The sequence below is a fragment of the Agelaius phoeniceus genome, chromosome 1 (assembly GCF_051311805.1).
Source record: "Agelaius phoeniceus isolate bAgePho1 chromosome 1, bAgePho1.hap1, whole genome shotgun sequence".
In the NCBI taxonomy this organism is placed as follows: domain Eukaryota; kingdom Metazoa; phylum Chordata; class Aves; order Passeriformes; family Icteridae; genus Agelaius; species Agelaius phoeniceus.
In genome coordinates this window covers 50,369,631-50,394,313 of record NC_135265.1, presented here as the reverse complement: position 1 = coordinate 50,394,313, position 24,683 = coordinate 50,369,631, and the positions used below count along the sequence as shown (strand labels likewise).

At 38.5% G+C, this 24,683-nt stretch overlaps 1 protein-coding gene across 22 annotated transcripts in view; it reads right to left on the bottom strand.

Annotated features, from left to right (window-relative positions):
• The window catches only part of CLASP2 (cytoplasmic linker associated protein 2), a 147,491-nt gene that overhangs the window by 94,321 nt on the left and 28,487 nt on the right, over nucleotides 1-24,683 (bottom strand). For 20 of the 22 annotated variants that reach the window (XM_077178636.1, XM_054649938.2, XM_077178644.1 and 17 more), the window contains 4 exons: nucleotides 24,034-24,125; nucleotides 23,641-23,716; nucleotides 22,062-22,159; nucleotides 15,080-15,150 (listed from right to left, as the gene is read on the bottom strand). In XM_077178636.1, the coding sequence (XP_077034751.1) occupies nucleotides 15,080-15,150; nucleotides 22,062-22,159; nucleotides 23,641-23,716; nucleotides 24,034-24,125 (337 nt within the window). Of the gene's footprint in view, nucleotides 1-10,274; nucleotides 10,458-15,079; nucleotides 15,151-22,061; nucleotides 22,160-23,640; nucleotides 23,717-24,033; nucleotides 24,126-24,683 lie in introns of those variants that run through there. The other 2 variants (XM_077178687.1, XM_077178729.1) reach the window with 2 other exon arrangements.

Below are 24,683 nucleotides of genomic sequence, written 5' to 3'. Positions count from 1 at the left end.
CTCTAATCCATACTTCAAGCCAATGTCCCACATCATTGAGTGAGAACTTTATCCCTTACACATCAGGCATTCCATACAGTCCAAATCTGTTTGTCCTGACACAAAGGACAGGATTCATTTGCCTAAGCACAGTCATCTAAAACCAGTTTAGACAGTCCTGGGCATCCTGTCTGGCGGCCAGCTGACATTCCAGAAGGCCACAGATCTCTTGCAGTTCTTGTGTCACACCCGCTCGCTCGCTCCACGTGGCTACTGAGGATCCTGCAAGGCACCTCCAGTGGCACCAGACTGTGGCAGCAGCTCTCTGCCTACAGAGAGCAACAGGCACAACTTTCCCAGGCATTGTCCTCAGGAAGGCTGTGAGAAGATCAGAGAAAAGAATGATAAACAATTCTTATCTTCACTTGCTGCACCTGTTGAACATGTGGAATGTGTTATGGAGATTTGTTTACCAAAGGATGGTTTCTTAACTGGCCAATGGTGATGGTGTTTAGATGGAAGGACCAGTTGGGTCCACCTGTATCGTGACTGTCTGTAAGGGCAATGGGTTTCTTAATGAGTATAGAATAATAAAGTGATTGATCTGCCTGCTGAGAATCATGGAGTCAATGCTAATTATTAACTAGCTGGGGGCCTGTGGCGACACCAGACACCTACAGCTGGAGAGATGAATTGCACCTAAGAAGCTTCAGATTTATCATAAAGGCATCATTCCTTGGCATTCTCCTCATGCCACAGCAGGTCTTGGGCTCCTAAACCATTGGGAGACAAATTCTCATGCTCAAACAAAAGCCTGCTTCCCAAAGTGATGGAGCATGGCTCTTCCTGGGACAACAGTGGAGGCACAGAAGTAACATGAGGCCATTTACTGATGGATTTAACTTTACTTCGTGTTACCTCCTTTGCTTCTCTTTGCCTTCCTGAAGGAAGCAACTGTACCAATGATAGTGCTGGCAAATAGTTCTCTTCTGTGCAATACATGCACAGAATACATGCTCACCAACAAAATCTCAAACTCCTACCAGGAGAGACTCCTTTTTCTGCAGTAACTTCATAGGGGATAAACAAGACAAAAAAATACCAAGGAGAACAGTGTTTGAAGAACAGCAAAACTTGGTTCAAAAATCCCACAGAGTTCTAAAACCAACCATATTCTTTCATATGCTATTTTTTCAGGCAGTTCCAGTGAACTGGTGTCTTCAAAAAAAGAAAAGAATCAAAACGGCAGCAAGTAAGGGGAGCAAGAGTCAGTAACTGAAATAAGTCAAATATTTATCAGTTAAATTTTGCTGTTGATCTGATCTCAAATTTTAATAAAGTTCCCCTAATTTTTCAACAAGCAAAGAAAAATACGGCTCTCCTACAGTCCATTAATCAGTTACAGTACTGAAAGAAGCTCACACGTGCTTTTGGGGGAAGCTGTATGCCTTGATCTGTTCTGCTGTATGCAGTTGATCTCTTTTAAAATATGATCCTCAATGAATAGAACAAAATAAAATGAGGAAAATAAGGAAGAAAATACTAGACCTAAGAAACATTTTAAAAAAGAAATATTTAGGAGTGGCAAAGGCACATGCCAAAATAATTATCCACATTTAATACAGGCCTATTCCCAAGACATTTATCTATTCTGCTCCACAGTTTCATGAAGGACTATGTTAAAAAAAGCTTAATTCAAAAAATTTAACGTATCCCCAGTATTATTTTCCTAACCCCATAGAAAAGTTAGTCTTACAGTTTATCTTACTACTGTCTGGATGAAAGACAAGACTTAAGACAGATTTTACAGGTTTCAAATAAAGCTGCAATAAGCTCAAATAAGCAACTGAGCTAATTTTGCTCCCAAGTAAAGCTTCATTCCCATTTCTAGCTCTAGAATATCTCCTGTAAACCCAAGTACTTTTCTAATTTTTACCTATTAAAGTTGAAGACAGTTTCTGCAAATCCTCCCATATTTTAAATGTTTACAATATCTGTAAAATTACCATAGTCCACATGTTTAAATTAATAAATAATTTAGTCCTTCCTAAATTCTTGCAACTGGACTTTCTTTTGTTACAAATGTGTAACATTTCCCAAATGTTACTGAACATTTCCCAGCAAATTTACTGAAAACTGAAGATGCCGTCAGTATCACTGTATTTTAAAAATCATCAATTTCACTGTCTTTACATCCTTCCTGAGGCACATTCAATGAATGGCCTTCTGAATCAACACTTAATAGCCTACAACCTATTAGCAAATAAAGCATAATTTTCTCAGTAAAAGGGGAAGAGAAAGGATAATGAGGTTCTCCAGAATTCATGACAAGGTCAGCTTCTAAAATTGGATTCAAGACTAAACAGCAAGGCTGAAAATAAAACTACGTAACGTTATTGCTCTTCAACATCTGGACTATGTTACTGCTCTAGGCCATGCTGTTTGGACCACACTGCACTATGTCCAGCATTAACAAGTCAGGTGCCTTTTAGGCAGGGGGAAGGCAACAAGGTGTAGAAGGACACAGACCTGTCTTGCATAAGAAATCAAAGACTGAAAGTTTTTGGCATTTTAAACACAAATTTTGAATCACTAGCTGTAACACAGAAACTGACAGGATACTCCTCTATTTTAGCACAAAGCAAAACATGCCTACCACAGCACAAATTTTTTGCTCTCTTATGAAATACCAGAATTAAAGCTGAGAAAGACAGTAACTTCTGGAGCACTCAAGATTTCTGCTAAATGAGTGACTACTCCCTCAGAGAGTTTCCCTATCCAGACACTGATTAAAATAAAAGCAGGCAATTCATTTTAAAATGTGGTAAAAAAAAAGAAAGAAAAAGAAAAAGAAAAAGCCCTAACAGAGCTTTTACTTGATGCCTGGTAAATTTTTGTGAGCCACTTTACATAAAAGGCTCCTAATTTCTATCAGAAGTGATGGTTTATTTAACTGTTGAAGCCCTTCTGAATTCAGTCCTCACTTGTGGCCAAACCCTTCACTCAGTTGCTTAAGATGCCCTCTAAAAAAGCTGCCACTTGAAGTATCTTCTTGAAGTATCAACTCCACTATTTGCATTTAAAATACTATGTAAGCCAGCAGACAGTCTTTGCTCAGTAGGTCTGGTTTAATTTCTGTCTTTATTATTTCATCCCCAGAAGTAATTTTATCTCTTTCTTCACAAATTCCTTTTGCTTATACATCAAGTATCCAATTCTCAATAGATTATCAGTGAATCTATTGATGACCTATTTTAAAACCAATATATTTATCAAAAAGTGGGTTTTATCTAGAAACCACTATCCATGAACTGCAATAATATGCCTAGCATTATTGATGCATGTAATTTCAGGAAAATAGCAAAAAGAACCACCATATTTACCTATCTGCAGCTAAGTCAAACAACTGATATCCATTGAGAAAATATTCCATTCAGGACACTTCCAGTACTTAATTCAGTGACACAGAAGCACCTGGGATAAATGACTTGAATTTTCAAACTATCAATTACATCACAGCAAAGGTAAGAGAGGCACCCATAAGTACAGTGTTCATTCATGTTTAACATATATCACAAGTGTATGTGATAGGGAAGGGGCACTGGATGTATGCAACATCAATTAGAAGGTTGACAAACAGGGAGCTTAAATTGGGATTTACTATTAGAGCGTGACAGTGACAAATCTAAGTCTACCATCAGAGAGATCATGACAGCAGCTAACATTTGCATTAGTTTTTAGTGTGGCCAATTTCTGCATGTTCAACTCCACTTACATGTTGAAAATGTAAAACAGCAAGGCAGATTGACAGATAAAACAAGGATCCAAGAAGCAGAAAGTGCAATATGAGCACACAGCAGATAAAATATTGAGAGATTTATTTTTCTGCATTTTAGATCCAGGTAGCTTAGGAATTACAAGTTAGTATTTGCACATGAAAACATGCACTCCACAGCACAGAATGAAAGAGGTTGCTAATGGTCTTTTGGCTAACTGACCCACCTGATCTCTGCCTTACACAGTCAGAAGTAGAGATTAAGAAAATATGGCAAATTATCTTTCTTTTACTCTCAATGCTGCCACTTCACTTGTGGGTAATAAAACAGGTGGTTTTAAGAGGCCCAACTCTCCTAACACTGGACTTCTTAACATAAAATCGTAAAATGGTTTGGGTTTAAGGGACCTTAAAGATTGTCTAGTTCCAACCCTCCTGCCATGGGCCATCTCCTACCCACCTTTCACTAGCCAGGTTGCTCAGAGCTCCACCCAACCCGGCAGTGAGTTCCTCCAGGGATGGGGCATTCACAACTTCTCTGGGCAGCCTGCTCCAGTGCCTCACCACCTCAAGTGAAGAATTTCTAGTCTAAATATACCTTTTTCAGCTTAAAGCCATTCCACCATGCCTTTGTAAGACATCCCTCTCCAGCTTTCCTGTATGCCCCCTATTTAAGTACAGGAAGGTGCTGGGTGCTGTGAGGTCTCCCTGGAGCCTCCTCTGCTCAGGGCTGAACAATCACAATTCTCTCAGCCTGTCTTCACAGCAGGGGTGCCCCAGCCCTCTGATCATCTTTGTGGCTTCCTGTGTACTCACTGAACAGATCACCTCCCTTGCCCTGCTAACCACTCTGCTTTTGATGCAGCCCAGGACAGAATTGGGTTTTGGGCTGCAAGCACACATTGCCAACTCACGTCCAGCCTCTCATTCACCAGCACCCCAGAGGCTAAAAAACTCACACCAGATCTGGAAAATCTGAAGTGCTTGGTATATGGCTAGCCAGCTTTAGTAGCTGCCATTTCTCTGATTTTGTGGGAACATGATCCAACTCCCAAATAATATACAGAGACTGTTCCCTCACAGTGTTTCTAATGAGTTTGTAAAAATCGTCTCAACAATGCTAAGAAATTTTAAACAAAAACAACCTACACAGAAATGTAGGAAGTTTGACCTTTAAGTTCAATAGCCAACCTCACACTGTGTAAGTTCATTGACCAAAGGACTTTTATCAGGTCAACAAACAAAACAATCCATAATGATAAAAGGATTTTTTGTCAAATAGAAAGCTACTCATGATCATTGCTTAGGCAATCATGGAACACCACACAGCTCCTGACATCTAATGAAAGCAAAAATATCTAATTTGAAGAAAGTAAGGTTTTTCTGCAGGCTCTTAAAGAGCTATGCTCTACAACTTCAGCCCTTCTCACCTTTCCTCAGGCTCCAACTATCCATAAGTTTGAGGGCTTTTAAGCGTTTCTCAGTTGAACAGAAGAATTTTCACATCAATTAAACACACATGAAGAGGTACCAGAGAGATTCTGGTACCATGAAAATCTTGTTGTCTACACTCCATATAGCTGGGAAATTCCTGTGAGTTTTAAATTGTAGTTACTTCTTGTAAGCGTCTAGATACACAGCTGGTTTTCAAAAGGCATTTTTTCAAGTTATCAACTGCTCTTTCCAGCTGTTGCTATGAAAGTGCATTTTGATGAACGAGCTGGGCAAAGAAAGCAGACAAAATTCAAACCGCAAGTCTTTAAAACTAAGATGCTTTTATAAATACAATACACAGAATAGAATTTCTGATTCAGGTCAATACTACAGGAGACCCTTCACCTCTGAAGGCATTTCAGACACTGAAATGATCCAAACGTAGCTTACTTGCTCATCAGTATTTATTAAAAATAACATGTAACAGTAAGGAAATACTCCTGGTATTTCATAGATAACAAAGATGAAAATAAACCCTGCAAGGCAAATATCCAATCAGTCAAGTGGAAGATTCGTGCAACATCTATGAAAGGAAACCCTTAGTAGGCCTTAAATTTCTCCTGCGGCTGTTCACAATTTTAATGGGTTTTTTTGTTTGTTTTTTTTTCCCAAAATGTACTTGAAAAAATAATTAAAATAAACAACCCCCCACCAAACAATAATCAAAAATATACAGATATAATGGAAAACACCAAAATAATTTTTTTAATTATGTAACTTGTTCTTAAAAGCTAATAAAAACTGACTCCAGCACTCCAGATAACCAACACTTTTGGATGATAGATTAAACATATCTGGAATCTTTTTAGTGAACTTATGTTTCATGTTTAATGAAAACAACAACAACCACCACTACCCACAAAATTCCTTGACATTCTGAAAATGTCATTTAGAAACAGGAAGACAAAACTTGTAGTTATTACCCTAGAATATATTAAAAAATCAGGTGCTCTTATTATTCTAGAAGCTATGCTGGTTTTGAGAAAACAACTGTGTCTGTCATATGTTTGCAGCTCTGTTTTTTAAATTAAAAATGCTCTGAGTTGCACCTTGAATTCTTCCTTGAATTATTTTTTCTATTCATACCACTCTTGAACCTTGCTGTATTCATCCATTCTCTCTCTCCATCTTTTCATACAGCCCTTGGCTTGTTTACACATTCCCTCCCTCTCCCACTCAGCTGCTACACTTTCCCACTGTTCTTTTACTGCTATTAGCAACAGTACTTGCACTCTACAGACAAAACACAACTCAGAATCTATGTTAATCACTGGGAGTAGCATATGACCTTGCTGTGAAAAGAAGCTTTTTGCACTGGTTCCGAACAGAAATCACATTGCAGCTCACGGTATCTGTCCTTGCTCTCTCAGGCACAGCCATGTCCCAGACCACGTCCCAAACCATGTGCCCACCAACTGCTAATAATGGAAGAGGAGTGGTGGGGAGCAACTACAGGAAAAGGACTGCATAATCCTTCCATAGTCCAGGAAAGGACACCATACCACTGCAGGTGTGGTCTGCATGGTAAAGAAAACACAGGCCCAAACAAGAAGATAAAAGGGAATAAGTGATACACTTCTATCCCTCACAAAAACTTCTGCTACTCTTTATATTCCCACACCCAGGAGGACAGCTCTGAATGGTACAAAGCACCACAGTTACAGCCTGGCCAGTTTCTAGGCCAATTGCTTTATTTATCAGCATTCACAGGACTCTGTTGGTTTAAAAAGTCTCCTACCAGAGGTTAAGAAAAATCAGAAATACACCTCAGAAATCCACATGCACTAAAATAACATATATTTTAAATCATGCTAATGTCTCAAACATCACTGTAGCTTCCGTGCCTTTAATATGTCCAATCCCTTTTTGAGTCAAAAGTAAAATATTAAAGCTATACAGCACCCACACTTCACAGAAACTAGTTAATCAGATTAAAGACTTAGGAAGACAGCCTTCCCTCAGAAGAACATCAGGGAATGGAAGATAATTGTTCTCATGCTTTAGGACCATGCATAGATTAATCAAGTATTTTGAAAGAAGACAAAACACAAAATTTGATATGCACATGCAGTAAGATAGAAGGATAGTTTCTATTTATAAACCAGTCACATATGCTTTATCATCTAAAATCTGGCAAATGCTTAAAGTCATGAAACATCATTACATTGTATGCCATTTACATAAAAACACACTAATAAATAAAGAAGTGCTTATTCATTATATGACACAAAACAGTATACTTAGTATACACTAGTGCAACAAATGTGTGTACCAAATATGTCCTCTTACAAAGCTGATTATATGCTTTTAGATAGCCCTCAAATACCTTATGTCTGGTACTGCAATATGTTTAGTAGATCTTAAGAAAACCTATGTCTGATCTTCCCTGTAAGGCCATTTGTAGTTTTAGGGAGATAATTTTGTCCTTATCCTAATTACCTTGCTCAGCTGGGATCAAGGGAGTCCCTCACCTATGAAATCGCAGGGTAACACAGCACAGACTGCCAAAAAGGTGAGGAAACACCAGTGGAAGCTGCTGAACTACAAACCCTGGAGAGAACACACAACGTAACGCACACACCGTGATTCCATCCGCCACCTCCTCAGCAGCCTAATCTGGTTACCAAGGGATAATGGCAGAGATGCATTATCCTCCCCAAGGAACAAGGAAACCAGAGTGAGGAACAGTTCCTGGCTGGCTTTCCTCAGCAGCCTCCACAACTTGCGGGGCAATCCCAGACCTGCACTCACACCAGGATGTGAAATGCCTTTAAGGCTGAGGCAGCGCATGCTTTCCCACTGGCATGCACTCACTACAGTAGAAGTTACGGTCCATTTGTTTGCTGGGCCACAAGCACAGGATAATTTTTTTCCCCCTCCACATTCTTCCAACAATAGCTTGGAGAGCTTGAGACAGTTAACATGGGGGCAAACAGAAAATCTGGTTCTTCCCTTTAATCTTCACTTGAGAAATCAGATTAAGATTCAACTGCTAAGCATCACGTTTTATTTACATTTCTGCTTGTGCTCAAGAAAACTGGAAAAAAAAATCCAGAAAGTTCCCATAAGCCAACGTCTTGCATTCAAGACAAAATTGACATTACCACTTCTAAATAGCATTTCCAAACATACTCTGCAATTCTGTAATATATCCAGGCTGATTAAGTGAGCAAACCAAATAAAACAAGTAAAAAAATCTGCTCTCTGGAGTATCTGCACAATGCCTTCAGCCTAGTCTCACAAATATTAAGTTAAACATACATATTGGCCACAACAAAGTGACATTTTGCAGAGAAAAGTCATTTCTCAAAGGCTGCAGAATCACTAACTTTAAACATTTTCTTCTATGTTGCATATATTAGGACGATATACAGAATATTTGCAAAACAAAAGACCGCAGCCAAACCATCGTTAAATTTAGAAAAAAAGATTAAGAAGTTTTCTTAACAGTAACTAAGGTTTTGTTTTCCCTTGCAGTTTCATAACACAACATCAGAAGACTGAATTCCTTGTAAATGTGGTAAGCAGTAGTTTTAAGAGAGACCAACAGCTACATAATCATCCTACACACTGTTAATTGTATCTGGCATTATTGCTCAAAGCTCCTACACAGAATGTCAGCTGACTGCCTGAACAGTACTTTGTTCTTAGTGCCTTTGTTAATGACGAATTAAATTATACAGAAGAGAGCTCCACAACCACCCTCACTTTATAAACCTCGACCATTACAGAACGACAAAAATCCTACAGCTTTGCCTAGAGAACACGGCTATTTCTTAACATGCTACAACTTGTATTCTTAATCTGCAAGTTACCACAATTCATGTTTACACCATGGAGAACTGTTGCCTCACAGGAAGGAAATAAAGATGAAGAAAAACATTTCCAAGAAAAAAAAAAAAAAATCTCAGCAAGAGTGAGCTTGGTACTTATTCAGTTCTACAGAGACCATGACTTCCCTTGCACCTTGCATATGACAAAAATACAAACATCAGAGAACCGCCCATATTTTTTTTTAGACTGTACAATCCAGTCATAATTTCACTGCTCTGGTCACAATCATTATCTCTTTTGGTCTCTGACATTTGAAAAAACTAAGTGAAAAGCACATATTTCAGGCTGCCTCAATAAAGAGTCCTTCCCAGGACTCTTACAACTACTGTTTCAGCAAATTCAGATAAAAGATTTAATCTTAATCTGTGATCTTTATAAACCATCTTCTTTATGCAAATCTGCATACATTGTCACTTGTGAAAGCACAGCCATCCTACCTCATCCCTAAACTTGCTGCAAGTCCAATGAATGTGCCTCAAGTCTCTCCAGAAATAATAATGCGTATATTTAAAGTCATCAACGTATTAAGCTCAGAGAACCTGGCTGACATGCAAACCCAAGGGGAGCCATAAAGATAAAACATAAGTCTAGTTTTTAACGAAAACACAACCATATAGTCTGTATTGCTTTACTGACCTACTTTCCATTGGTTTGTGTAACAATACACTGTGCAGTGAAGGAAACGTAGTAACATCCCATGTCTTTATTAAATATACATCCTCAGCTTTAGCAGCAAGGCTCTTCTTTTATGGCTATGCCCAATAAGTATCAATTTCTTCACATACCGGGGCAGGTTAACATCCGCTTGTTTACAGAGCAGTATAGTAAATTCTGCCTTATCTTGCAGAGGTGGCCAACACAAGTAACACCGAGGCGAGAGGGGTAAACACAACGCCAACATAAAAATGCACAGCGGAATCGGCCAGAGTAGTAAATAATTGAGATCAAGGGCCATCCCAGAAACCCAGGCACGGTTAAAATTCCAAGAAGGGCTGGAGCTGCCACGCTCGGTGCCCGGGTACCCTCCGGCTGCTGCACGTAGCATCCATCGCCCAGCGCCCGGCTCGGGCGGAAGCCGAGCCCGTCAGCCCGCGATACCAACCTGCCATACCGAGCTCCCCGGCCCGCCCGGGCTGCCGAGAGCCCCCGCAGCCCCGCGCCGCTCCCCAAGGGCACGGCGCTCCCCACTCACCGTCCCCCACAGCCATCATGCCCGCCGGTGCCGCGGGAGGGCGGGCGCGACGGGTCCCGGCCGGATTCCTGCCGGCTCCCTGCCGCTGCAGCCGCCGCCTCGCTTCAAAATAGCAGTCCCGCCTTGCGAGGCAGCCTCCGCGCCGGCCCGGCCCCGGCCCGGCCCCCCGGGCGCTCCGCCCCCGCCGTCACGGCCCGCCGCGTCCCCCCGCCGCCGGGGACAGCCCACAGCCCCGGGGACAGCCCACAGCCCCGGGGGAAGCTCTGCCCCCCCCCACCACCACCACGGAACATGAAACCAGAGGAGGAGAAGGAGCCTCGGTAAAGAACGAGCGCTCTGCGGAACAGAGATCAACCAAAACGTAACGTAACACGAAATGAAACAAAGCAATAAAGACACAGGAAGTAGGAAAGGGCTCCGCGAAGAAAGCTGCTGCCTCTTTTTTGAGTTTTCGGAAGACTTCTTTGGAACCCCCCCGCACCTTTGAAAGAGAAACTCCTTCCAAAGCATGTGTGCAACACACGCTGGGGAGCATCAGTGACAGCCTGCCCAGACCTGAGCTGCTGATCAGTTTGTACCTGAATGTACCTTTTGGGTGACATGCTGAGAGTAGACAGAGCAATCCAACAGTGATCAAAAAAAAAGAGTAGCAAGTAAGTAGTACCAATTTACTTAGTCTTGCCAAAAGAAAAGTTTAAAACTCAGGCAGACTGCAGCATATGCTGTTGCACAGAGCATGAGAACCACGCATTTGCAAGGAGCCAGACACAGTTCCCTGTAGTGACAACCAAAAAACTCAGTCAAATTCCTTAAAAACCAGTGGAAGTATCGGCCTGATGAGGCCCTTTTCCTCCACATGGGCTTGAACTGACCAGTACACTTCACTGGTCAGTAAATTTTCCTGTTTAAAATGATAAGCCATCAGGAAAGAGCAGCTGAAATGGAAAATGATGTGGGTTACATTTTGACCACTTGCAATGAGCACACCAAAGGAATACATGCAGCTCCAAACCTCTATAAAATAATCACAGCAGCTATCACCAGTATTCCCAAACGATATATATTCATGTTGTGCTGCACTGGTGAGCTCTATTAAGAGTATGTCGTCACTGTCTCCATAGTAACTATATTTCCAAATAGAAAACAGCAAATGGAAATAAAAAACAATAGTGTAATGTGGAAAAACAGATACACACTAGTGCTATGGATTTTTATTTGCCCCTTTTTTTTTCCAGGTGAACACGTATTTCAGCTGTATCTTTATCACCCATAACACAGCTCCCCTACACCATGATACTAACATCACACATCCTACCTGTCATATTTTGTGTTTGTAAAGCCAGTCCTTTGAGCCATTAAATATTAAAATGGAAAAAGTGCATGGGTTGAACAGAGATGTATGATTTATCTTCAGCCCAATCATTCTGCTGAGTGCAGCAGGGAGCTCAGTATTAATAGTTTCCCTACTTTTGTTTTAATTCCCTGTCTCAATAATGACACTACTATCCAATAGAGGAGTCTGCTTGAATTCTCTTAAAGAAAACAGTATTTACAAATCTCAGGCAGCAGAAACAAGGGCTTTTGTAGTGCTGAGATTGGCTGCCAGTTCTGTTTCCATAGAAATGAACATTCACTTGCTGAAAAGTGGGGGGGGGCTTTAAAGAATCTTCTCCAGTTTGGAAGGCTACATATAGTTCTCGTACAGTGAAAGGGCAAAACTAGCAACACGTGTAAGATATTGCTTAACAGGCAGATATCCTGATATGATTCTTTTAATATGCAACATTATGAATGTAAATAAATCCCAAGGTTTGCCTAGCAGCTCATTCATTCATTCATTCATTCATGTAATTCATATTAAATAAATGATCTCTGATTTTACTATACACATCTTAGAGTAAAAAATAAAAAATCAATGGTCAGCTGGAGAGGCAAGCTAGCAGTGGGATATTATTTAAGGGTGTATGCCACTCTCATCAAGCAAAAGCACTAAGATTCCTACCCAGTTCCCTTGTTAGACATGGCACCTCCTCCTCATGTGTTGGCTTTTGAAACTCCTTTTTACATCCCACCCCAATTGTTCCATCCATAAGTGGTTGAATGTGCCTTCCACCCACCTTGTCTACCCTTGAAGAGGATCTCTCAGTCCCTAACAGTAACTCATTCTCCCCCGCTCTTTACCATTCCATCAGAGACCAGATTCAATAAAGGAAAGAGGCAACATAAGACTGAAGGGACTCTTCTCACTAGATCCCCTCCAGCACACTGAAAAAGTAAGATATTACATCTACCAGTGTGCTAAGACGGCAGGAAGGAGACTTTTTCCTGTCCTACCTGTACTTCTCCCACATACCTAAGCATACCAACATGATGTCTTTTAAAACTCTCAAGTATTAGATCAGTATTTTTAAAAATATATATTTGTTTTGACTATTAATAAAGTATGGAAAACATTTTTGTAATCAGGTTGTTCAAAACTGCAAGCTTTGACTCTTTATTCCTTTTTTTCTTCCTAAGTACATGCTGGATAAAAAGACTGAACAACTGACGTTAGTATTATTTGATGAGAGAATCCTAAGTCACATCTCTGCATTCTCAGAAACTAGGTCAACACACCAAATATTCACTACCACAGCAGTGCAACTCAGGCCTATGAAGAAGATGACATCTTCTGAGGTTGTATTAACAACTTTGTCCCTATCCATCACACACTGAACAGGACCTCCATCAGTACAGTCACCCTACTTGGGACAGTAACTCCACCTGGCAAAAAAGCCATTCCATTTGCTGTCCTTTGGTGTTAGGAAGGCCCATTAAACTATGAAGTTTAATGATATTAAAGCCAGTTGAAGTGGTTTAGTGTTTTCCACCCTGCCTCTGCCTCCCCCCATTTGGGAAAGACAACCCTATTCACCCCCTACCATCCCAAACCCTACTACAAAATATACAAAGCACAAAAAAAAAAAAAAAATCCTCAACACTGTAACAGATGTATTTAGTCACTAAAATTTGGCCTTTATCCAGAGATGTTTGATAAAGCCCCTGAAAGAAAAGTTGGAACCAAGGCCACAGGAATTCAACAGTAACTTTAAATCTACACGTGCAAGCAGTAAATACAAATTGTCCTTCAGAGAATAATGAAGCACAAAGCCAAGATAAAGCACTAACAGTGGAAGAATACCTTTCAATAACATTGAAAAACTGCCTAGATGGAAGCAACAGATGAACTAGGTTCAAGTAAAAACACTGAAACCAATGTATTAAGAGGGATTCTGTCATTTATGGTACCAAAACAGGATCACAGTAACTTTTGCATAGAAATTGCTACCCACAAGACAAATACATGGTTTATACTGTCATAGATCAGCATCAATATCTGTGTTTTGCACATGAGATAAAAATAGCTTCAAAATATACTTTCTCAACTCTCTTAAATGGAGACAAAAAGGACAGAAGTGCTATGTTAACTACTCCAGCAATATGGTATATATATTTTTATGTATTTAAATAATTTCAATGCTTATATTCCCCTTTGTGACTTTCTCTGTTCTCCTGAGAACTACTGACAGAAAAAATACACATGTAAAATGCATCTCTGAATCTCTTAAACCTATGAAACCTACGCAGCTGTATTAATATGCAAAAGATAATGGTTCACCCTTTCATAATGAGTAAGTTTACAATATAACAGAACATAAACATTTACATTTTTATGTAAACATTCTTACCCAAATTAGAATGCTGTGGGTTTTAAAAAAATATATAAATTTTTACAAATCAATTTTTAAGTGTTCAAGAATAGCAATGCTTTATTTCAAAGCAAAATGCAGCATGAAAACTTTTGCTATGTCAAAGAACAGGTTACAAAACCACTTTCCTTTGAACCTACAGTCACTTCTGTTTTCACACTGACAAGAAAAGGGTGAGAAAATTTAAAATTAAAAAGGTAAATTTGAGTACATTAAGGAATTATATACATTCCTCAAAATATCTCTACTCTTGAACAATTACACTTTTTAGATACAGCAGACCATAATCAACATAGTTACTTCCAAAGACAATATGAGGAAACTTCCTAATAAAACAAGATCTATTGATTCCTTGCAGAAGACAATGAGGCTTCCAAAACTGACTGTGCTAATGCCACTGCCAAGGCACCTCCTTTGTTTTGTTGTTATGTAACGCTTTTTTCATAATTTACAGTTTTAAATTAAATTTTCATACTAAAAAATATGGTAGCAATAAAGCAGTAAGAAGCAACAGGGATTTTCTGTATAACTGGTTGTCTTTTCCTGAAATACACCAATATAAGGAGCTCAAGCTCAATGAAGTTTTAACTTCAACAATTAAGTTGTCTTTGAATGCTGCAGTCTCCTATTTCTTTAATTTAAAACTCCCTGTATTATAATCATGATACATCATTTTAACAGAGAAAGTATCAAACACACCCATCACTAAAGTACATTTTTCTCTTAGAAACATACTAAGGATAAAGGTTCATCTGATCTTTTTTCCCATACATGAACACTTTGCAGCATTCTTCTATCCTCTACTGAGCACATCTGTAACTCGTTAAATATTCACTGCTTGTTTCCATGCAGTTTCAACACCTTTTCCAATTGTATTCTGACCACAATCCTGCAAATAGTTCCAGTAAAGTGTACAAGCTTGTTTCACCAAGTGTCTCATTTTCTTAGCATTTACATGTTGCTATTCATCCATTTCACACTGATAATGCTAGTATTTAAAAACTTATCTTGCATTAATCTAAAGCTGATTATAAATATATGATCTTTCATACTCACCACTGACGTTACTTAAAATCATATTGTCAGAGTTTCTTATTTCATCAAATTTTGCAAAGATTGTTTGCAACCTATAAAGAACAAAAACAACAAAGGATTTTTACATCTCTGAAATCCCACCGGCTACTGGTAAAAACAGAAATTAGTTTATTAGCATATATAAAGCAGCAATGCAAAATATACAAGGGATTAAGTATATGAAGAAACAATTCCTAAAGGATTCCTCTTTAGCTGAGCATCTTCACAGAAATGCATAGAAAACAAAGCAAACTTAGCAAAGAACAAAAATTGAGTATTGTTATGAGCATGATTAAAAATAACCTATAGTTCAGGTTCAGTAATAGCACATATTGGGTATATATAGTCTACATATATATTTATTCATACTCAATAATAAAAGGTTACAATTTGAACTATGGAATGTTCACTTAGAAGAAAAAGAGTTGCTATTTAATTTGTTCTATGACTATTAATACTTTTCTTCAAAGTTTTTGTTCCACAAAATTTCCTCAGTTTGGTTATGAAAAGAGCTCTGTGCTAGTTAGCACTTCCACAGGGAAAAAAATGCCAAACAACAAGACTTTCTTCTAAACTTAAGATACCCTAAACACTTAGATGAGTCCAACCCACACACCACTGATTTTAACTGCCAGAACAGAGAATACACTGCAAATGCTTTGCTACATGGTAACAGCAAACAGACCAACAAAACTCAGAATAAACCAAACCAAAAAACTCCACAATCCTACATTTGCAATTTAGTCCCACAGGGCAAAAATGGTGTTCAATCAAGAAAGCTGGCAAAACACTTCAACAGCCCTTTCTCATCACTTCTGCAGAAAACTCAATAAAAGCAGTGGAAGTATCTCCCAGAAAAATGTGACCCACACATTAACAACAGATTTGTACTGACACTGTTCAGCTGCAAACAACTGAGAATATTTTCTTGTATTTCTCCAAAGACTTCTCTGAATTTTAGACTACTTGGAATATGGTAATATGTAACATGCACAAGGGATTTTTAGCTCCAGGACTATCAGGAGTGAATCCTGATTTTAAATGAACAAAGTTATGAACTAAAAATCACATGACAGTCTGCAGGTCTCCAAACAGGTACAGTTCAGCTACATCAGAAGAACCAGAGACTATACTACCTGATTCAAAATTTGCACTGATAGGCTGTCTTTACAATTCACAATCCAAACTGTTTTATGACAAAACAAGAAAAATGGGTAAGAACTACACCTGGTTATGAAAATTCTCACAAGGAGAAAAGTCAAGGACACACAAAGATTTCACTTCAGCATTTAATTATGCACACATCACTTTTATGCAATGATCCATGCAGAGAGGCAGTGCCCTTAGTCTACATTCTCTGAGACTTGCATATCCCTTTCACTCACTGGGACCTCATTTATCTAATAAACCTCATTTACCTAATAATGAAGAATGTGATAAAAAAATGAAATGCAGACAGACAATACCATAAAAAATTTGAGCCTTCCGCTGCACCTTTCCAACAATTTAGGACTCTCACAATGCATTATTTTTATTTATTTAAGTCAATAACCCCTAACACAAACCAGCAGTTATTCTACCATCTCAACTTATCTCAAAACTAGATGTAGCTCAGTAGTAGTTTGCCTAATCTTTCCCTAGCAAACTCACCAGCTTGTGTCTGGAACCTATTATCCCCTCTCTTTTGCACCACCATTGCATTTCCACCCAGTGCTGCCACAGCAAAATGTCTGAAACGGCAGCAATTCACAAATGTCACTGCTTTACTATTAAACCTCAAGTTTTGAAAAGACCAGTTTTGCAAACCAAAGGCAGTATATACTGAAATGGGGTTTTCTGCACTTCGACTTGAAAAAGTAAACCTTTTGAAATGAAATGTTTTTGGGGTACTGGAATTTACTAATGACACATGAAATCCCATTAACATGCTATGTGCTTTCAACCGTACCAAGCCAGGAGTTCACACGAGAATCAATATCTATAACAATGCATTAGGCCATCTTGCTTTCATAACAAGAAGTTAATGTGTTTGCCTCATATGTGTGTTTATCAGAGATTGTTGTGAGTTCCCCTCATCAGTGCTGGATTCCACAGCAAACACTGCATTAGCAGTTCACCTAGTTAATGAGGAAGACTTAAGAGTTTATCTGAAAGGCTAAAACTGTCATCCCAAGAGAAACTAAATATGAAGAGAGATTAACAGATTTGCCTTAAAATTTCACTTTGATTTTTACATCCTGTAAAGCTGATGTTATCCACTTGGCACAAATATTTTAGAGAATTCAAAAGAAAAAAAAATATTTCCTGCTCTTTTGAACTTTGTTTTCAAAAATGCTTTCCTGAGTATTTTAAACAGAAGCTAAAAGCAAAATGCTTCCTTGTAAATATGTTACAATAATATACATGTTGCCTCTCACTCTGGGCAGGCAAAATATTTGATAAAGTATTAACTATAAACAATTTAAAAAAATGTGTTTGTCAGCAATGGATGCTACATTGTCAGTGTTGCAGGCTGGAGAACAACACACAGTACTGCCACTCCTCACACTTTCAAAGCATGTCGTTATGACCAGAGACACACTCTGCAGTATTTGTCATAATTGCAACAACAACAGAAGAGCCAATTATAACACAGCTGTCAACATGGTAAAGCACTACTGTAGAACCAACCCTCTCTTTAGAAGAGCTTACAGGATCTGTAACTACTACTTTGCAAAGTCTCTCACAACAAATTTCTCCCTCCCTCTCCTCCCAACCTGCTCTTCTTACTACCTTCCTCTCTCATTTCTTCACATGGTGACAAGCAGCAAGGCAGTATGGGCTAGAGTCTCTAAAATTATTGCAACCACCATCAATTTAAGAATGTTTACAGGAGGTTCAGCTCCTGGCAAACGAGAGCCTGCCAAGAGGAGTCCAAGAAATTCTACAGAGCTGGATGAAGACCAGTTTTACTGGCAATAAGGAAGGTTCTTTGAGAAAGGAAGCATTATTACTCCTTCATCTCATATCTTCAAGCCCAACTCTGGATGTGGCAATCATAATCAACCACTGAAGTCACCACATGTCACTGGTGAACAGAAATACTATCTCCTTTTCCCAGATAGCCATAGACAGGTCTTCCTCAACTTCTCATATAGATGAGAAAATTCCCATTGACAAAAACCACATTTGGTACAGCAGGTAGTTCTGGATGGGCTGTCAGTGAATGAATGAATGAATGCATGAAGTTTTAGCACTTTAAATGGGGGCTCCTGGCAACCTGCCAAACCCTCTCCTCCAGCAGGCAACAGGTCTCAATCAAAATATGAACATACTGCGGTGAGGATGGGCAACAGGAGGAATACACACGTACCCTGCTAGGACACAGCTTGAGCTGACATGCACACACATGGAAACATGGATGCTTCCACAGAATGTGCACAACATTTCACACTGAAAAGCTGTTTTTCATGACCATGCTTGCTGCAGTTCAACTGTTCATATGATGGGCAGAGGGGGTACCTAACAGTGTGGACCTTTTGGTGAAGAGGCAAAAGAGCACCACTCCCCTATCAACAGCAGAAGGATAAAGAAGAACGGATGGTGAACTAGTCTGTTGTTTATGTCCAAACTGAGTCTAAAGCAGGAAATGGCCCATATGAAACTTTGCAGTTGTTTTTCCATATTTCCCCCTTCCAAGGGAAAAAAAAAAAAAAGATCTTGAAGACGTGTGTCCACATCTGGACACACAGATGGACCTCATCTACAACTTGAACTAGACAGATAAGTAGAAAATGTGGTATTCAGAAACGCATACTGCAATATGCTTCAGCATTTTAGGAAATGAAGTTTGGCCCTAGACATGGGAACTAAACAAATGACTGGTTTTTTGCATTTCTGTTTCTCAAGCAACAGTGGGGAAATTTGTCAGATGAATTCCTCAATGATAAAAGCTTTTAACACTCAGACTAAGTAACTGCTATCCAGAGCCACATATACTATTTCCATTCAGGGAAGATCAGCCACACAGATTCCATACTGTAAAACATTCAGTTTGGTCCATAGAGAACAAAACCTCTTCAGTATTTTTGGCTCACTGAGCAGTAAATATAACATCCATTTTCAGTATTCACAAATATATTAGCACTACTGCTTTCAGGTCTGACACCAAAGACTGTCAAACCTCTCTGGCAGCAATTATAACAAAAGGGAAAACAACATCCAAATTTCCAACCACTGACTTTACACTGATTTTTCTGGGAAAACAAAGTGCTTCAAGCAAAAAGCATAATAATAATCTGAGATTTCTAAGTTAAAAAGTAACAAATAGAAAGAGGAACTCACTGATTTTATTTATAAACAAACTCACCAATTAATCTCAGTAAAGAAGAGAAATGCACTGAAGAAAAATAAATAATAAATAAGTCGAATTGAACTACAAAAGTAAGATCCCATATTTTATTCATTACTTAGATTCTGACAGGTCCAGTAAAGCCCTGCAGAAAATCCAGTATTCTCCACAAAGGCAAACCCTACCAGGTGCAGATTAGAAAACCTTTTAAGCCTACTATTATTAAAGTACTGACTGCATTTGGCTTTATACAGACACAACATGTATATACCATTTGCATATTTAAGGAAGTTGAACAATTTCTCAAAACAATGCTTGATTAACTTTCCTGCCTTCCTTTCAGCAGACAGGAGCTCTTATTTTCCAGTGCTCTAGGATGGAGTGCATTCGAGCAGCAACACACAGCTCTGTAATGTGTAATTTGTTATGCAAACAAAACAAGCCTACATTCTATTGATTCATGTGTGCACCAAACACTAAAGTAATAGATTTTTCTGCTAATATTTATGTTTACATGTATCTTTTAATGCACTGACTTACAGCAAAGGAGCTGCAATGCAGTTCTTTAAGGCTGAACTCAACAACTGAAAGCAGCCGTGTCTGAACTACAGATTATCTGTAATACTTAAAACCCTTAAAACCAACCCAGACACACACACATGAACACAGATTCCCCTCAAAATAATGATGATACTCTACATCAAAGGCGTTTTTTTCCCGTATGCAGATCATAGCTCCTGCATAACCACCTGAAAATTTTACTGTATCTAAGCAAAGGGAAAACGTCTGACAGGCACAGGGGAAGAAATGTCTTAAATGAGGTCTGCCTCTGAAGGAACAACAGTCTGAGCTACCACAGAGCTAATCTGTCTTTCCTGAGCTTTGTCAAACGCCTTCTTAGTTGTGTGAAGGAGTAAGACAGGACTACAGGAACTCTGCTTTCTGTCAGGGATGGATGGGACAGAGAGTAGCAGTCTCACGTTTAACTCAAGCAAAATATAACTCCCCCCTTTATCCCAACCTGAAACCTACTGCAGAGGACACAGCACTGACACTCTCAGCTCGTGTACTATTTAACACTAGTCCTGACTGTCAGGTTGGAGATTTAGTGGCAACAACCCATTTAACATGCACCAAGTAGAGTCTTGCTTCTTTATGTAAATGCAAATTATACAACCATGCTTGCTTTCAGATCAGGGGGAATTTTGTATTCAGCTGATTCAGACAGTAGAAACAACAACTTGGCACCTACTGCAACTAAATTAGAAGCTGTTGATTGTCCTAAGGATACAAAGCACCTATGGTGTTTAATCCTATTTGGATCCCAAGATGTACTCAGCTTGTATCACATGGAATTGTAAATGGTGATGAACTTCAACTTACAGTCAGACCCAACATTCATTGCAAAAAGGTTGTGATACCTGCACTCTTTAATTCTCTGTTCCAAAAGATGTCCAAGGCCCAATCTTAATGCAAGAAAGCAAGAAAGATCTTGGATATGTTCCACTGATTTGCTAGGAAACTTAATTTTTTGAATTTTAGTAATAATATGGCCTAACTTCTGTGGTAACCATATAATCCATTACTAGTCTAAAAACAAGACTATCATTAAATAGAAGAGAATGTGTGCAACTTCTCATTCTCATAGGCAGGGTAAACTTGTCTCTCAACAGGCTGAACTCTACGTGGAATAAGAAACAATAAATTCAACATCCTTCTTCCATGGCACTTCTTCTTTCATAGAACTGTAGAATGGTTTTGGATCATCAGTTCCAACCCCTCTGTCATGGGCTGGGATAACCTTTCATTAGACAAGGCTACTCAAAGCCCCATCCAACCTCACCTTGAAATCTCCCAGGGACAGGACAGTCACAACTTCTCTGGGCAGCCAGTTCCAGTGTCTCACCATCCTCACAGAAAAGAATTCCTAATTACTAATATCAAATCTAAACCTTTCCTCTTCCAGTTTAAAGCCCTTGACGCTGGTCCTATCACATCATTGTAACAAGTCCCTCTCCAGCTCTCCTTACACCCTATTTAGGTATTGGAAATTGCTCTGAAGTCTCCTAAGAACCTTCTCTTAGTAGAGTTAAGTTTTAGCTCTTAGTTTAGTTTCTTAGATGGGTCTGATAAGGCACTCATCTGATACTCTCTCTGAAACCAAGTAGTAGACATATTCAGCTTTATCAAAAAGAAGTGAGATGAAGGTGATGGTAAAGTGGTATGCTAATATCTAAGGGATTAACACATTTTAGGAAGTATAAAATGTCTTAACAAGGAATTTTAAAGACTTTATAATGAAAGTCTTATAATAAACAGTCTTTCTCACGAAGTACAATTTCAAGCTCTGTCTAGCTTTCTTAATTAATCAAAGGTAGAAACAAAACAATGTTTTGTTTCATATAAACTAATATAATACTAATAATAATAACAACAAATTTTCTTTCATATAAACTAATCAACACAACACAATCAGGAACTCTAGTAACATCATACTGAAAGGCAAAACTAACTAGAATATAAAATAAAAACTACAGTAATTTTAAAACAGAGTTTTTAGTGAGTTTAAAGTTCAGATAAAAAACAGTAAAACATAAATGGCTCAGAATTACAAAATCAGAACAGCTAGCTCACCTTCCAGGAGGAATTCCTCTTTTTGTAAGATCTATTCGTACTTTCTCTCCCACATGTCTATAAACCTCTACAATGGCTAGTATGGCAGCATCTCTCACCTGTGAACAGTTTAAATTGTTAATTTCAGGGTTATAGAAACCAAAACAACATTTGCTGACAGGCCACTCATCTTACAGTTTCTATGGCCCTGTATGCCAATTCAGTTGAAACAGTGAGGGTGAAAAGGAAAGGAAATACAACTGGTATATGAAGATGGTATTTGTTCCAAGTTAGAGAGCATGTCCAGATGGTAAAAAATCCTAGAAATAACAGCTTTAGAGGGAATTTCTGGATCTGACATAAGAATAGCATTTGTGGAAAAAATGTGCTTTATCTAGGACTCGCTCACAGCAGGCAATACTTTCAAAAGTTAGCTCCTGCACTCAGTCTTGACATTTCATCTTGCTTTCATCTGTTTTGACACACAGCAAGGTCCTTCTGGAAGACTAAGACTGCCCACAAGAGTGGACCAAAGTGATCAGCATTTTCTTTATTTATTTCAACTGGAATCAGGTGGCATAACATCAGCACAAGAAAGGGAATAGGGCAGGAGAGTGGAAGGGGAAAGAACAGGGTAAAGAAAGGAGATAGAGCGCCTCTTCAAAAATTTTAAACCATGGTCATCACAATAAAAACTGCCAAAAATGCATTTTAGTAAATGCCATTATTCACTATAAAGAATGTCTGGAATTAATTTAGTATTGTTCTTTGCAGCAGTTCAAACTAAACATCCAATTGCTCTAGCAAGATGTGAACTACATCTTTACTAACAATCAGCAAATAGGACAAATTCTCAACAGAATTCTTCTAGAACATAACAGTGCTACGCAGCATAGGGGAGATAAGAACTTTGCTGCATTCAGAAATTAAGTATAAAGACCAATCCTGTTTAAAAGTCCATCTCCTACCAATGTTATCTTCTCTCTTACTATATTCATAGTCTTTTCCCTCAAACACAACTTCAGATAAATCAAGATATTTTAACTGTTTCCACCGGAAGATTTTCTGAAGTTCAGACGTCACCATTATGAACTACTTCCTGATTTTCACTGCAGATGTTTTTGCTTAGTTTAATGATTTTAATGACAGTCCTTGTTCTTAAATGCCATTTGGGTTCCAATCGGAAAATAATTATACATAATGTTAACTTCAGCAAATTCAGCAAACTAGCGCAGGTTTCATATAAGGGCTGCTTCTGGAGGTAATTTTTTGTGTCAATAGCTTACTTTTTAATTTATTTCCTTTCAGCATGCTCTGTAAGAAACAATTACTTTCAGCAATTACTAGTTTCAACTTCTGAAGACAAAACTAAAGGGACCAGTATATCGTGATACTGCTGCCTTTGCAACTCTACTTGGATCTTCCAGTGAATGGACTGATCAGGAAGAAATTGGGCTTACTTTTTCTCATGGTAGAAAATAATGATCCGCTGCACACAAGGACTCTTATGAGCTTTTCTTTGAATACTTATATTTATTTTGCTTTCACTGCTCTGTCAAAGTATAGTTGTTCAAGGCCCAGTAAGTACTGAAATGCTTACCTGACTGTTGGAGTCACCAAATGCTATACACAGATGTGGTACCAGCTTGCTGAGAATTAATGGCTGCGCACCGTAACTAAAAAAAAAAAAGAGGAGTGTTTTTTAAGAAAAAAACAGAAAATTATTTTTGCAGAAGTGAACTTTTGGCTTAGATTTCATAGAATACAAACTGACATCAATCAAGCTCTGTCCCTCTCTTACTAGTTCTTTATCTACTTTTAAATAAGGTAAAATTTCTGTAGCTTTAGTCTTTCTTTCAGACAGCCCACTACTTGTTTGATTTTTCCCATATATTAATTTAATTGAAGCAGACTCCCTAAAGGATTACTTTCAGAGAAAAATGACATTCAGAAGGATAGAACCATTACATCTCCATAGAAACAAAAAGCTTACATGTTTAAGGTAGCAACAAGACACAAACACACTCCTTCTCGGGATCGGTAATTCTTGTGTTTAAAACCAACAGCAAGGCGTTCCCAAATGTACTATAAAAGCAGAAATAATGGTCTTTAATTACCAGGAGCACAGTACAACATAATTCTATTCCATATAATTACATTCATAATAGTTGCAAAAAAAAATAACAGGCAGGTCAACTGGAAAAGTGATAAAATTAACTTATGAAATGCACAATATGGAACACAACACAGATTAATTCTACACCAAAACCAATTCCTAAAAAAAAGTCCTTCAGCAATCTAGCTGAGTATTTTCCTTGTTTAACAAACAGCTCTTAAAACATACAGAATTGTTACAGTTAATGCACACAAAACAAACATTAACATTACAAACTACTGACTCAAGCAGAAGTTACTATATTCTTTTTGCTTCATATTCTGTTTCCCTGCCAAAATTTCCTCACATCCATTTTAGGTTGTCCTTATCCCTCCTCCTGCTGTCCCACTTCTCCCTTACTTTTGCTTTAGATCTATTTCTTCATTTTTTGATTATTTTCTTGCCCTCTCGTTCTAATTCCTGCGCTTCCATTTTTGCTCTGCTTTCGGTTCTCCTCTCCGTGCTGCTGCCGCTTCCTGTGGTACGAT